The 15,911-nt window shown below is 48.2% G+C and overlaps 1 protein-coding gene across 1 annotated transcript in view; it reads right to left on the bottom strand.

Annotated features, from left to right (window-relative positions):
• Positions 1–15,911, bottom strand: part of Arid1b (AT rich interactive domain 1B (SWI1-like)) — a 285,019-nt gene that overhangs the window by 39,365 nt on the left and 229,743 nt on the right. Inside the window, exon 7 of the mRNA XM_013026992.1 lies at positions 10,551–10,878. Coding sequence (XP_012882446.1) covers positions 10,551–10,878 — 328 coding nt within the window. The remainder of the gene's footprint in view (positions 1–10,550; positions 10,879–15,911) is intronic.

The raw sequence follows: 15,911 nt of genomic DNA on the forward strand, positions 1-15,911 counted from the left end.
AGATTGCCAAATACACAGCCTTCTCTCTAGGGACTGCCAGAGTAGGTATAGAGAAAGTTATAAAGCCAGCAAATACTGCTAACTGTTGAAAGAAAGTAGGCCCAAACTGAACTCGGCATGGTTATCTCTTATCTCAGAGTGGAACTTGAAGCAATTCCAGCAGCATTTATTTCTACATATGTTACTATTTCTTTGGCAAGCTCTGACTGTGTCCACAATATTACACAGGAATCCCTACTTAAAATATTCCACAAACATCTTATTTCACACATGTATCTAGCATCATTGATGAAATAGATTTCCAACAGAATTACATGGAAATGCTTCCAAAGCATAACAAGGAGAAATCCAGTTGAGATGATTTAAAATCTCGTATCTGAAGTGAGAAAAACATTGCGTACACTTGGTCCCCCAACAGCACAGCAGAGCAGAGAGGCCAGCTGTGGTGCAGTCGGGGTATAGGGTGGCTACTTCATCCCTGAGCCCACAGCAGATGCCCTGGCAGTGCTGGAAGGAAAGCCCTGCCAGGACTTCCACAAGCCCCTGGCTCTGGTCCAACCCATCCCGTGAGGGCAAAGCGGCATTGTTATTAGAAACAACCTGAAGCTTCCTGAAACAAGAACTGAGGATTCTTGTAAAAATACAGAACCACATGCTATTTAAACAACACAACAGAAAAACCGAGTAGTCTACACCCTTTTGCTCAAGGAGCCATACTAGAATGAAAGTTAATCAGAAATCCCTTCGACTCAGTGGTGATGACCACTTGTCCAGGATGCGTATGGCTCACAGGTGTGGGAGAAGAGGGTGAGGAGGAACACAGCACTGGTCCAAACAAACAACAAACAACAAACAAGAACAGCCAGCATGCAGGTACAAGCATGCTGGGGCAGGGAAGGCAAGGCATGCACTGGCGAGCTGTAGGTCAGGAGCAGGAAGAAGGGATGCTGTCTCCCCCTTCAGGTGGCGAGGCCAGGAGGACAGACCAGCAGACCCATGGGCCCTGTGGTGCCCGTGCAGGTGGGCTGGGCCTGCCACGCCGGGAATGTATCTTATGAGGCTCACAGTTCTGTCTTTATCCTAAGATACACTGGGATAAGTCAGAGGTTTTAAAGCAGAACTGCACTGGGAGGTGTGTGTTTGAAAGACAACCCTGGCTGTGGGAGTCAGGAAGTGGGGCCTGCATTGAAGGAGTCTAAGCAACTTGGACTAGGAAAGCAAGCTGAGCTGAGCTGAGCAGAGCAGATCAGAGCAGACAGGGTTTCGAGAGGAATCAGACACTGAGCGGGAGCCAAAGGGGCCAAGATGACTCAGGTGTCTGGCCTGAGAGGTGAAAGGTCACTGACTGACACACGGGGCTCTGGAAGAGCAGCAACACGGGGGCACAGGCCTCTGCGTGCCCTTGCCAAAGTGCTGTCACACAGATGGGCCCAAACCTGGAACGTAGAGGGTGCCTAGACCTTCCCTCTGCCTGGTACGATCTCCGGGAGGCAGGCTGTTCAAAGAAAGCTCCAAGGCCTGTCCGATGGGCAGAGCAGCGAGCAGGAGAGGAACTCTGTCCTCTGCCAAAGATAATTTGGTTATTTATAATATCACTATGGGCCACACAAAGTGATCAAAACAGGCAGACGGGCCACGGGCAGCTGGTAAGCAGCATGAGAAGCTCCTGTCTGCCCTGTCATGTCCAATCGGAGCTGTGGGCTGGGTGTTCCCCGCCAGTGCTCGGGGGCAAACGCATCCCTAACTCCCCGAATCCTTTGGTAAGGGACATGCTAAGTTTATTTTTTTCTTTGAGGAACCTTCTTTTTCAACACCAGGGCAGTAGTGACTTTGCTAGCACTTCTCCCGCGTGGTCTCTGGTAGAGACCTGACTGTTCAGGTTGGCTGGTGGGCACGCTGGCATGGCCCCTCTGGCACCTGGGGAGGCTCCGTGCATGCGCACTGAGGAGGACTGCTCACTCACTCCACGCTGTCGGGGACAGGTAGCACTTCTGCTGCTACTTTACAACTTCACAGCTCCCATATGTGCCAGCTGTGTTGTGCCACTGCGGATTTAGTCTTTCCTTCCATCCACTGCAGGGCCAGCTCCCCCTGTTCCCACGGGAGACAACTGACCCCCACCTGCGCCTTCAAAGAATAGCAAGCAAATGGAATCGCAGGGGTTTTAGGAGAGTGATTTCCTTGTTGGTGTGGAAAAAAGGCACGAAAACAGTGTTTGCTAAGTGATCTCGAAGATTGCTTTCTTCCTCCTCAAATGAACTTCTGGTTTGTGTATGTCACTGTCCTGGTTCATGAGGGGCTCACTGGCAATCATATAGAAGTGAAGTAAACTATTTTGGCAACATTTAATCCAGAAATTTAGGTTCTAGCCCCTTCCTGTGGATTGGCGGCACACTGACTGCTTCTGTGCACAGCACAAGACCACCACTGGGCAGAGCCGTGGGTCCAGCGCCTGCAGTCTCTTTGTGGGTTCTGGGATCCTGCAACGTCCAATTGGTTTGGCAAAACTAAGATCCAAATTGTATGAGAGAAAATTCAGTTGTTATAATGTTCCTCCACAGAAAGAATCCTTTTTTTAAAAAAATTTTTTTTTTTTTGTCGGTTGTGGGGCTTGTTGTACTCTGGGCCTGAGCGCTATCCCTCAGCTCTTCAGCTCAAGGCTAGCACTCTACAGCTTGCAGCACCACTTCCAGTTTTCTGGTGGTTTATTGGAGATAAGAGTTTCACGGACTTTCCTGCCCGGGCTGGCTTTGAACCTCGATCCTCAGATCTCAGCCTCCTGAGTAGCTAGGATTACAGGTGTGAGCCACCGGCGCCAGACTAGAAAGAATCCTTAGTTGTACCTGGATGCCATAATACCATTAAGAGTCTCCATTCATTTACAAGGTGGATTGCTCCTTTTTAGTTTTCTTATTCCTTTTTCCTTAAGATCCCTTTCCAGGTGTGAGGGAGTGATCGAACCCCTACTGAGCTGCAGCCTGGGCTGAGGACAGGGGTCCTCTGGGAGCCTCAGATTCAGGTGGGGGGAAGGAGTACGGGGGAGGAGGGGTAAACTTGATACCCAGGGAGGACTTACTGGAATGTTGATCTGGGTGAAGTGTTTAGCAGTGAGATAATTAAGAACATGTATCATGTATGCATTTAATGCACACACTGTCATTTGGCTTAAAAATGAACTTTAGGTTCTGGATTCTCCATCTCACATATTATGCCACAACATTATTTTGTAACCAGTTCCAACAAAAAATGAGGTTGAATTTTAAAACAACAAAACAGCAGCCCTAAATTCCTACACATTTTGGGAGCCAAAGGCGCCCTTCTGGCTGCAGGAGTGCTGGAAGGCGGAGTGAGCAACCATAGTTCTCACGTCCTCTCCTGCCCCATCCTCCTGGCAAAGTATCAGAGGCGCAAGGAGTTCCTCCTGCCAGTGCCTTACACCGGATCGAGGTAACCAGAGCGGGCTCACTCTCTAAGCAGACGAGAGAACCTTATGGGTTTATGACTGTGAGGTTTGGTTGTTTTTTCAAAAGTCTGTGATAGCAGAAGTGAAATTCAAAATAAGAACGAATGTTAAGAGTGAGGCCGAGGAAGCTGCACCCCAGTCCCTAGTAACACTACGGTGCTGTGAACAGTCAAAAGAACTGTCTCTCACCTGCGGTCTGAGGTCACTCATGGTGCTTTCTAACCAGGGTTGTTAACACGATGCAAGCAGATCCTCTTCATTACTGACACACTTTTCCTGCCGCCCTCAGCCTAAACACTGATGAGGCTACTAGACCCGAGCTGAGAAGACGCTGCCACCCCAACATCACCCAGAGGTCCTGCAGGTCGCCACTGCAGCCTCTCCAGCAGCCCAAAGGGCGGGTGGACTGCAATGTCTGTTCTCGAGCAGATGATCCAGCTTGTCTAGCATGACTGAGCACACAGGGGGAAATGATGGTAGCACACAAAGTCAGGTGAAGACCAGTGGCCTAGACAACAAGCAGGGGCATAGAACCTGAGCTGCGCAGAGGGGAAAGCGACTGATGGGAGAAGATAGAGGAGGTGGGGATCCTGTGTCCGAGGGTATGGGAACAGAAGAGGTCATGGCTTTCCTGCCTTCTCCCCAGCTCTTCCACTGCAGCAATCCAGTGCAGCATGGCTTTCTACACCAGGCCACACAAGAGACCTGTTCAAAACACAAGTGCCAGGCTGGGCATCCAGTGGCTCACGCCTGTAATCCTAGCTATTCAGGAGGCTGAGATCTGCCAGCCTGGGCAGGAAAGACCCCGAGACTCTTATTTCCTATAAACAACAAGTGGTAGAATGTTAGCCTTGGCCCAGGCCCAGAGTTCAAGCCCCACGACCAACAAAAACAAAACCAAACAAAAAAAAAAAAAACACTAGTGCACAGCCTCGTGCTTGCTTGGCTGGGTCAGGGTGTGTGTACAGTCACTAGACGACAATCACCCTCCCCCTCCCCCACCCCCAATCAGGGTGCTTCACGGCTCTAACCCATAGAGGGTAGACCTTTCCATTCTTTGATTTCCTTGGATCTTCATTAGAATTAAAAAAAAATAGAACTCCCAGCCTTTTTAGAATTGCTAATTTTTTTAAGTCTGAAGATTCATAAATATACTTTCTAGATTCTATAATAGTTTTGTAACTCTAAGAGATTTAATAGAAATCATAATCTTGAAAAAAACATAGAAATATTCAAATTCAAAATCTTGAAGGAAAAAATAGGCTCAAAATGAAATCATAGCATTTATTTAGATTATAATGAAAAGGATAATGTTTACTTATAGAAATGTTAGGTCTTGTAATAACCTGACCTTTCAAATCATAGCTATTGTGTTAAAACCTAACTGTCCAAAATCCAAAGGGCCAGGCCTTTGTTGACAGAAATCATTCACTCTGGTGAGAGTGGGGACTGCATCCAAAAGCCATGCCAATGTGTTTGTCTCTAAATGGGTCCAGCTGTTCTTTGGCAGAAGGAGATGAAGTTCAAGTAGCCAGGATGACAGCGATTTAGAGATCTTATGGTCAACACTTCACAGGGTTTATGTCCCCTGGTAAGATGTGGTGAAGAAGGTGGTGCTGGTGGTTCACACCTGTAATCTTAGCTGTTCAGGAGGCGGAGATCCGGAGAAAAAGCCAAAAAAGTCTGTGAGACTCTACCTCCAGCTAACTAGCACAAAGCTGGGCTAGAGGCAAGGTTAAAGTGGTAGAGTGCCAGCCATGAGCAAGAAAGCAGAGTAAGTACAAGCCTTCCTGAGTTCAAGTCCCAGTATGGGTGGGGGAGGAGTCTAAGATAAAAGTAAAAATATTAAAGTGTTCTATTTGACTAAAATAAAGTATTTTAAGACTATTTTGGTGATTCTGGTATTTTCTGATTTACTGATTTACTAGTAACACCTCAAGTGTATTCTCATTCATGCTGCTCACTAGAGCCATTCCCTCTTAGACAAGTGTAGTGAGAGTTCACATTGAGTTTGTTCCTTATGCATCAAGTTTTCAAATCTAAGACATCCCTGAGTCGCTCCAGGACTCCTCAGGCGACTCAGTGAGGGGCGGCGTGAGGATGGCTCCGGTCTAGCCGCACCCTCAGAGTTCTGGTGTCTCCATGGTGTGGAAGCAGGCGCAGTACTGATATGGACAGCACCAAAGGGTGAAGATGACCAAATCCATCTGTGTACCGGTAAATAACTACTATTTATCCTGAAGTGTCTGGCATCGGAAGGAAAACTCCCTGTGTAGAAAGGTAGGAAAGAAGGAAAAGAAAGAAAGAAAGAAAGACAGGAAATAAAAGGGAAAGGAAAAAAAAAAAACCCTTCTTGGCCTTCCTGGGCTGAGTGAAGAGCCCAGGTCCTTTGCAGGGGAAGAAGCTGCCAGGCCCAGTGCTCAGCCAACCGGCCCTTCTGAGACTCGTGCTGGGGCTTGGTTTCTTCTAGCAAGAGAGCCTTTAAGCAAGGCGGGCACTAGTGTCGTTTCTCTCTTTTTCTTCTTTAAAGACAATCTAGCTTAGGGACAGTACCACACAAGACAAGGAGGACAGGGACCTGCCTCTGCTTTGCCTTGCCTCCTTTGAAGGTAATCTCAGAAGGCTTATATTCTCCACTGTGGAGGCCAGACAGTGCTTCCGAACCCTCTAGCTGTAAAGGAACGCATTATTGAGATCAAACATTGATCTTAAAGATCCTTACCAGACACAGTATTGTGACACAATATGCAAGATGCTAGGGAATTAAGGAATTAAAATCTTCAAGGAACAACAATCTGTCCACCATTTGCCTCTGCTTAAGGACCCAGGGCTCACTAGACCTGTAAATTCAGTGAAGTCATGCTTCCTTTTTGGAACTCATTTCCAAGAGAAAATCTGAACTATTCGCATCCACAGACTTTATTTAGTGGATATGGTGACTGTTGGACACTAGCAGGTCCTACCTAGAACTGAAGAACAGATGCAGAGTTTACTGTAGGACCAAGGGAAAGTTATTTTATGTGTGCAGGTGCCCTGAGCATCCAGGTTACAAGCAACGCATTGAATAATCATTAGTCATTAGAATAATCTCAATATCTAGAGGTTGCTTCACGGGTTCCAAATCCACACATCTTCCAGAGGCAGGAGGCCACGATTTCCCCCAAACTGCCAGCAGCCTGTGGCTTTCCTATGTCCAGACAATGGGTCCAAGTCCCCCAACCGGATGCTATGCCAGTCACAACAACCGGGCTTCCAGTAAGGTCAAGTAATATTTCTAATTCTATTTTTTCACATCTTCAAAATAGTATTATATTAACTACTGATGCTTTGCAACTAAACACAGCAATGCATTTTCTATACAAATACTACTTAAACATCATCCACTTTAAATGACTGGGTACTATGACACAAGCTAACTTACCTAAAACTAGGAACTTCTATTGTAAATCCTCTTACAACAGAAGCAAAAAATTCCTTTATGCAGCAGGTGAAAAAGAAAAATCACCTGTATGTTCTCTAACTTCACTCGACGCACTGGGCAGATTTTACCCCATACACAATGGCACTCTTGAAACAGGAACTAATGAAATGATAACTAGCCCACTTCCTGGCTGCTAGATTATCTCACGTTCAGCCAGCCGAGGAAGCCTGCATCGAACTGCACGCTCTCCCTCCTCCCACCGAGCTTTTGCTTCTGCCATGCTCCCTCGCTGACTTCATCTTCAATTGTCCTTCTGAGAGTCTGTCACAGGCTCTCTGGGCTCTACCTTGGGGAAGAGCCATCATGACAAATGGTGACTACAGAGTCTCCTGAAAGGTCAAGTCATCCCTTTTTCCGGAAAGGTAAATCCATTTCCCAAACTGGTTTCTAAAATACCAGCCTAAATTTCACCAACAGAGCCATCAGCAGGGGAAGAAAGCGAAAACAAAACCAACAGCACAAGTTTGCTGCAGGGAGCTACTAAACAAGGAAAGCACAAGCAGGCTGAAAATCAGATTGCTCAGTCAAAACATGGAAGCGTGTCGCACACGGGCACATGCGTTCTTATATTCGAGTCTGTACTTCTACAAAGGCACAACAGGCCCATTGATTGCAAAGGGGAACAGAAGGAAGATTTAACACAGAAATCTTGCTTTGCTTTCTTTTTTAGAAAGAATAGTGTAAATATGGAAAGCAAAATCCACAGCCAACAGGCATGGCAGGGCTGCCAAGACAGGTCTTTGCAGAGGGCCCTAGGTAAGAGCTACACAGAATATCTCCAACATATCTTCTTTCTTATTTTTAATTAACAAGGAGGTGTCAGGGCCTGAGGAAGCTATCTGTATGCTGCTGGCTGAAACACAGATTTGATCCTCTCGTGCTGGTTAGCTAACATTGATTTTCTGCCCCAGTGGAAGAGAGTTTCCTCTGATGCATGCCATTTAAATTCATTTTACACAGCTGCTTAATGTGGCTTGGCAAGGCACCGCCAAACTCGCTTGGTGGGTCTAAACAGCACTCCTGAGCTGGTAAAGGACAGGACCCGTGGCTCAGCGGCCGATGATAAATGCTTCCTGTCGCTCACTGTCTTCCTATGACTCATGAGTGACCTTGAGGCGGCAGGGGAGGTGCAGGAGAGGAAAGGCCAGTGCCCCAGGAATGCCCCCTCTCTCTCGGCTGTCGTGCATGTTGAGGGTTATGTTTATGGAATCTGGTATTTGTTGGCCCCTTTTTACGACCATGTTTACAGAATTTCTCAATTACAAAATGATCATTTGTTCCTGCTGACTAAATAAATGTATAATGAATCCAAACTATTAAAAGCTGTCTGTGCTACGCATGCATAACGGAGTGAAAACACAGTTCTGGAAACTTTGCTGTTGAACGAAGTGAACTGACAGCGCCTGTTCTGCATTACCCAGAGGTGTGTCTGACCCGGAACCACCTGCTAGGCACAGTAACATTCAATAACAACACCAAATTCATTAATCCAAACATGGCTACCGTGCCTGATGTTATATTGCTTTTGTGGCAGGACAGAGGTACCTTTTGTTGCTGTATGTAATTCCTGTATTGACGATAATATGATTACACCTGTTGAGGTAGAATGTCTGTCTTGGATCTTTTTCGTTCCCCTGTGGCTTCACCATTTGAATCCTCTTGGAGGAAATGGTAGCCTACTTTGGCACAAGCTCAGTGGTATTATGAAATCTCTCCTACGCCCCAAGGGTGGCCGTCATGGTAGCTGAATTGTTTTTTTTTTTTAAGGGTCATAAAAATGATCTCTTCCTTCTGAGGCATGAAGGAAAGCAGTCACGTCAAAAGTCATGCAGATAAATCCCACAGGACAGGACGCAGGTTCCTACCAAAGTGCCACAGGAGGGTGTGGAAGAAACACAAGACACATTGGGAAGGACAGGACGACCCCTGGGATGGTTTCCTCTGAGGTCTTTCATGGTCTTAATTTGGGGTTCCTTCCATAGCCAGAGGTCATGCTGGCTTACAGTTTAAAAAGAAACACCCAGGCCCCGCAGTGAGCCCCGGGGTGTTTGCAACCTACCGGCCTCCTCAGCCTGGTGCATCACAGAAGCCTGGGAGCTGCCGGAGTTGGGGTGCTAGCCTCTCTGAGTTGGTTCTGAAGTGCAAGGTTGAACCCCTGTCCACACACACTGCCACATGTAGGTGTGTGTGTGTGGGGGGGGTCACCATGGGGGAAAAGATGCAGAATAATCTAGACCAGGCAGCTCCTGAGGGAAGGGAAGGCTCAAACACCATTAAAACAAAGGCGGGAGATGCAGCAGATGAGAGAGGTGCAGTCCTCAGATGTGGTATTAGTTTATAAATTTGAAGGATAGCTTTGACCTGGGAAAAATAAAAAAATAAAATAAACTACCCCACTTAAACTCATGAAGAGCCAAGCTAAGTAGTATCTGAAGGTAAGGCTTGAAGTGGGCGGCTGATTTGAAATCAAGTAAAATCATGGATGTGTGTTATACACCAACTTCTGTAAGATGACAAATTGATTCAGGAGACTTTTATCACACAGAATTCCACCCTAATGAAATCTCTGAGGTGAGCTTTCTCTCAGCTCGCCAGCAGAGGCCTCAACTTTCTACTGTACAGAGGGAAAGAACTCCGGTGTTATGAGTTTCAACAGTGAACAATTCATTCAAACCTACACGAAAACTTCAACTGGACCAGCAGGTCCAATGTCACAGAGAAGTTTATTCCCCTCCCCCCACCCCCCACGGCCACCCACCCCTGCGGCCTGGAGACCATGCTCTCTTCAGGAAGGAGATTTCAAGAGATCGCAATGCAGGCAGGACAGAGAGAAGCAGTGGTGACTTTCCATGTTATCAAGGGAAATTTATCATTATTTGCTACAAACAACAAGTCTGAGGGGTCTCCACCTTCCCCAAATGGTAGCTTCAATGGAGAATGGACAAAGGGACACATTAAACCTTCCTCCCACCCCTCCCCAACCTAGGCACACACTGGTCTTAATTTCTCTCAGACAAAAGTCACAACCTTGTTTTTGAAGATACCACGGAACTACCTATCTTCTGATGTGCTTAAAGAAATATTTACATCTTCTTCTTTTAAATGTACACTTGCTACTATTTTTACTTCAACAATCACATTTTGGTTTAGACAAAGATATGGCCAGAAAACAGAAAAACATAAAATGCCACACACATACACATTTAGAACAATGTACGATACACACACACACACACACACATCACATTTCTAGTTAATCAAGACTCTTACGGTGGGATTAAAAACTGGGAATCTTTTTAGTGTTTTAGGTTTTAAGTGAAACAGCAGACACTTTCTTGGGAGAGGGTCTGGCTTGCTAGGGACGGGGCTGCGCACAGATGGGTCACGCTTCCTCTGAGGGCTGATGTGCCTGCCCTCAGTGGGTCCTACAACAGGACCTGTCACTTTCCCGACCTTCGGTTCTAGCATATACACTCTATGGGAAAAGGCCAGCCAAGCGGAAGCCCATCCTGCTCTCGGGTTCTCCGGGGAAGCTGGATGAGCCTGCGCTTGCTACGTGGTCCCACACCAACACCCAACACCTCGGCGCACTGGCCTCGTGCATACCTGCTTTGTGCTGAGTTTGCTGCAGCCTGCATCACGGCTGCAGCCGCCTCCTGGGCCTTACGGTTCACCGTGGGCATCGGCGGCCCCATTCCTGGCCCTCCCTGCTGAGACATGCCCGGAGAACTGGGGGTCACGCTGCTCATGTTTCCAGGAAATGGTCTGCTCTGCATCGCAGCTGACGGCATGCGTCCCAGGGGCATAGCACCACATGGCTGGTTTGGCCCTTGTCCATGCATCTGGTTGTTGGCACTGATACCCATACCGGGCCCTGGGCCGCTGTAGCTTGCACTGGGCACCCCAGTATACGTTGGGGGTCTGGAGTAGTTACCTAAACAAAAAGCAAACACAAATTAAAGCCTTTTTTTCAATCTTTACACTTGCAAAAACATTTCCTGGGAAAACGTTCTGTGTAGTAACATGCTGGCCACGGTACCGATCATCATCCCTATTCGCCCTTCCTGTCGGTGCCCATGGGGCTGCCAGGCCACCAACATGCTACCTCTGCATGTCCCCAAGATGCCTACCGAGTAAGCTTAATGACAGAGGCCCCGCTGGAGCCCTGCAACACTGAGGCAAAATTCAGGCCACTTTAAGACTGGGTCCACTTCAATGTGACCAACACTTAACATTCTTACAGGTTAGCTAAAATCATTTTTTCAACTCTGACTTTGAGTGAGAGCTATCAAGACTGCCCTACCATGCCACTTGAACTGAGGACAGATATTGTAGGGTCAACATAATCCTATGCTCTACGTGAAGGGGTCATGTGGACTACAGTTGGCCTAACCTGGTTTGTTCTATAATGTGGGTCCAACCCTTGTACCCTCTTGCTTGAGTACCAGGGTGGCGGGTTTCTGTTTGGTGTCATGCTTCATGATTCCCAGTGCTAGTGTAACACTGTGCAAAGGGGAGGCAGGCAGAGTTGGAGGCTGGGAGGAGGAGCCAGGAGCCACTGCTGCACCTCCCCCTCCCTAGCCGGGGCTGCCCACTCAGGACTGAGGGGCATTGGCAAGGCCTCCAGCTGTGCCCAGATGAATTTGTTCATTTCTTCCAGCAGCTAAATGAGCCATAGGCACCACCATCGACAAGGGAGGTAAACTGCGAGAGCCAACAGGCTAGAAGTGATGCTCAAGCAAACTGATTTGAACCCAAGCATTTAACCAATAAAAGATGAAGTAAAATACACGTAAGATTAGTGCTTCTTAGTCAGCCCTACCTACTTTGTGGAAGACCCTCACTCATCTGACCAGCACCCACTCATCCTATGCCGAGCGGGTCTAGGCACAGGGACACGGCTAAATGCACTTTTCCCGGGTACTGGAGAGCCCACAGTGGCCCTGTGTGTGCACAAACACGCATGTGTGTGCTGGGGGGGCTCTCTACAGTGGGGTGCAGTACACATTTCTCTGATGAAGGGGTCAGGCCCTGTGCTGGCCAGGCCTCAGGAGGGAGGAGAGCCGTCCCGCCAGCCGTGTCCCCTTAGGAAACTTGCTCTCGTCCCTTCCTCTCTGTACAACAGTCCTGTGGCGCGCACTTCGTCAGGACTGAAGGACACTCCTGTGCAAAGTGCTTGCATGTAATCGGTGGCGGGGATTTGATTCGCTGCTGGGTGATGAGCAGGGCAGAGGAGAAGTGAGGCTCTGGGCCCAGGCGACAAGACAGCATTTGAGGCATCCACTCGGGGCAGGAGGCAGGCAGGGGAGTCAAGCCAAAGTAGTCAGACCGACAGGTCCTTGAGGACCAGGCTTCTAAGTGTGGGGTTCACCAAGAAGGGAAGAAGGGTTTCCAGTAGAATCAGTGATGGAATAACAACCATAAAAAAGAAGCAGAAACCTCAGCGGTACTGTCGTAGCCCTAAGTGCCTTCTAACTTACTGCCTCCTGACATGAAGCCCAGACTACACGAAGCCCTCGTGTTGGAGATGAGGGCCTGAGGCTCAGGGATGTTTAGGAAAATGCCCCAAATGGCTGGAGGCTGGGTCCTGGTGCTGGAGGCTGCACGCGCCGCTCACAGTGGAGCGTGCCACTTGCAGTGGAGCACGCGGCTCACATCGCTGCTCGCAGTGGAGCATGCCGCCGCGCTCCTGCACAGGTGGTCTCTTCGGCGCTTAAGGAGTCACATGCTTATACAACAATGCTATGGTGACTGTAAAAACAGTTTGTCCTGTCACTATACATCTGCAAGACATTCAACACCTTCCCACTCGCGGGGCGCTTGCTCTGCTGGGCGCATCACGTGAGCTTTCTGTGATGTTCACCCCACTGTTTACGCTGAGTTCAGGCGCACAGTAGGGTGGCACTTTTCCTGCTAAGGACCAGAGAGGAAATACTTCAGGCTTTGTGGGAGTCTACCCTCTATAGCCCCAAAGGAGCCACAGCCACCGGCGGGAGGGCTTCAACAGAAGTGTGTTTGGACGCACAGGCGATGTGCTAAGGTAGGCCAGAATTGTGGCCCCTGATATAGAACAATCCTGGGACACGCTAACGAAGGACTTCACTAGCAATAGAAAGGGCGCCTGATGCAAGTCAGCAGCATCTTGGATCCAAACGTAACGTGGAAGGCTTGGGATTCTTGGTAAGGTAGTGGCAGACCTGAGGCGCGGAACGAGACAGAAAGGCGCCAGGCAGGGGAGAGGGGTGGAGAGGAGCCTCGCCGAGGTGCTGGGCGCTTCAGGTCACATGATCAGGCTGGCGGGCAGCTTCAAGAGCTTGTGCAGACTGTGCCGAAACAACCAAACTCAAGTAAAAGGAGCAAAACAGCATAGGTGCTCCTCAGTTGCCAAGTTCCTAGAGAAGGCCTGAAATTCTCCATCCCTGCTGGCTGCTAGCCGCGTTCTCTGGGTGGGAAGGGGCTGCTACAGCCCTGGGTGGTGGTAGGGTGGATGGGAGCCGGGCGGGAGGACCGCCTCTCTTGGCACCCATGAAATAAAGTGCTCCACATTGGCTCTTGCTTTTCTTGAAATAAATATACTCATACATGGTTTGAATGATGATTAATTCGCCAATTCACGCTAGCACTCGAGGGCTAACTTTCCATCCTTCCCTGCCGTTCCACAGGTGACTCGGGTAAAAGCCTTCTTTCCGTCAGTGAAACCATATGGACAGGAATAAAATGGCATGGTAGCACGGCTTTCTTGGGGGGAGAAGGTGTCAGGCCTTGCAAGGTCTGCTTGTGGCTGGGATGGAGGCAATGATGTGGCTTAACTCTCACACCTCGGGTCATGGCTGGATCTTTATGACAATGACCAAACCTCTGGCCTGCAGCCCCCTGCAGCTTCACATTCCTTTAGGGATAAGCAGCCAGCGCTGGGCTCCCTGCAGGGAGGAAGCGAGCTGGCTACAGGGGTAGGCATGGAGATACCAAGTGGGAATATAGCGTGGGTCTGCCGGCTTGCGCTTGCAAGGACAGTCAGCCCTAGGCTCCGAGTCTATTTTTCTTCCATCGCTTTGGGGTTGCTTGTTATCACATGCCCAGGATAAAGTGTTCAATTACAGAGGGAAAAGTAATGCAGGGCTCTCTTCTTTTCCTTGAAACTTCAAATTCACATGTTTGGATGAAAACAAATGGCTCTCATCACTCCGGCGGCATGGCCATTGTGGGGTGCTGTCACATGGGGAGCAGGGAGGGAGACCAGAGGGTGCCGGGGCACTGCCCATGAGTAACGGCTGCAGCCCTCAGCGCCAAGCAGCGCAGCCGTGTTCAACCTTCCCCACTGCTTCAAAGATGTGACGTGGAGAGCAAGAAAGGAGAAGCCAGTGTAGCACCCTCCCAACACGAGGAGAAACCAAATATGTACACCAGGCCAAACAGGAGAGGAAGCTGGAGTGAGAAGTGCGATCTTCTTCCCATGTTTCTCTAATAGATTAGTAATTTGTTGGCACTAGCTCTGACAGAAAGCAGATGGAAGCAGCATTAGGCACAATGCAGGCAGATGTGGGGCCGGCCCACCTCAGCTGGACTGGTCCTGTGGCCAAGTCTGAGAGCCCACCGATTTCAAATGGGTTCATCTTGGCATGCCAGCTTTGGAAAATTGGTCACAAATGAATTCAGATTCCAACCTTTGAGGAGTTATAATCAAGCACCAGATAGAGGAAGCAGGGCCGGGCTATGCAAGTCACTACCATTATTCTAGCAGGATCACAAATAATTTTACATTTGATTATATAACACATAAATTTGGTAGTTGTGATCAATACTCCGGGGTTCACTCAGTTTTAGGACTGTGATGATTCAAGTTCCTCATTCTAGTTGGCACACTTTATATGAGACTCTGGGTGGAAAACACACCCCTAAATAGTTGCACACTATGATAAATGTGCTTATGAGTCAAGGCTAAACGTGGATTTACCTTTCTTTCCCTTCAACGCTGGGGATCAGACTCAGGGTTTCCCCACGTGCTAGGCTAGGGCTCCACCCCTGAGTTCCAACCTTAGCCCACAGACACGAGGCAGGGTCTCACTAGGTAGCCCAGTCTGACTGCCAAAGTTGTGCTTCTCCTACCTCTACCTTGTTGTGAGTGCTATCATTACAGGAGTGCGCTACCATACCTGGCCACATTTAGCCTCTTGTTTAGCTCACCATGTTCAGTATTTTTTATTGCAGTCCATAAGGGATGAAGTCATACTATTGAGATACATGTTACAAACAATAACAAGCAGACACAAGCCTGTAGCCTGTGGCACAATTAAGATAGAGAATACTCTACTACCCCCTTTGGTAGGAGTATCGGTCCACATCCACCACACCCAAAGCTGCACACACAGTCTGCCTTTGGTGTCTGGCTTCTTTCAGTTAGTATCAGTTAGTGTTTATGAATTCAACACACTGTGAGCTCGTCCAGCTGCATCAGCACTTTCCCTCTTATTGACCTATAGCATCCACTCTGTGAACACTTTGTAGTTTGGCACCTTTGCAGAAGTTGTTCAGGTATGTGCTTCATTTCTCCTGGAGAGACTTAGCACTGAGATCGCTGGTCAGCGCGTGCATGCTTGATGAGCTGCCACATGGTGGCTGGGAGATTCTACACATTCACACCAAACAGTGTGAACTCTTGATACCACAGCCAGTAACTGACGATTCCAACTGGCAAAGAAGTTTTAAAAAAGTAGTCCTAATGGGTATGTGGCAGAAACCACTTGGCTCTAATTTCCATTTCCTTCATGACACAATTAGTACTTTTCATGTATTTATTTGCTGGTTACTTTTCTATACACAATCCTATAGCCAGGGATCAAATAGTTAAGAAGACAACAAATACAGGTTCAAAAGTAAAAGCTAACTCATCCCTAGTTATATCAAATCTACTTGTGGGGAAAAAAGAGATTTTTGAATGGATGAAGAAACCACATTTTTTTAAGGTTA

The sequence above is a fragment of the Dipodomys ordii genome, unplaced genomic scaffold (genome assembly GCF_000151885.1).
Source record: "Dipodomys ordii isolate 6190 unplaced genomic scaffold, Dord_2.0 Scaffold98, whole genome shotgun sequence".
Lineage (NCBI taxonomy): Eukaryota > Metazoa > Chordata > Mammalia > Rodentia > Heteromyidae > Dipodomys > Dipodomys ordii.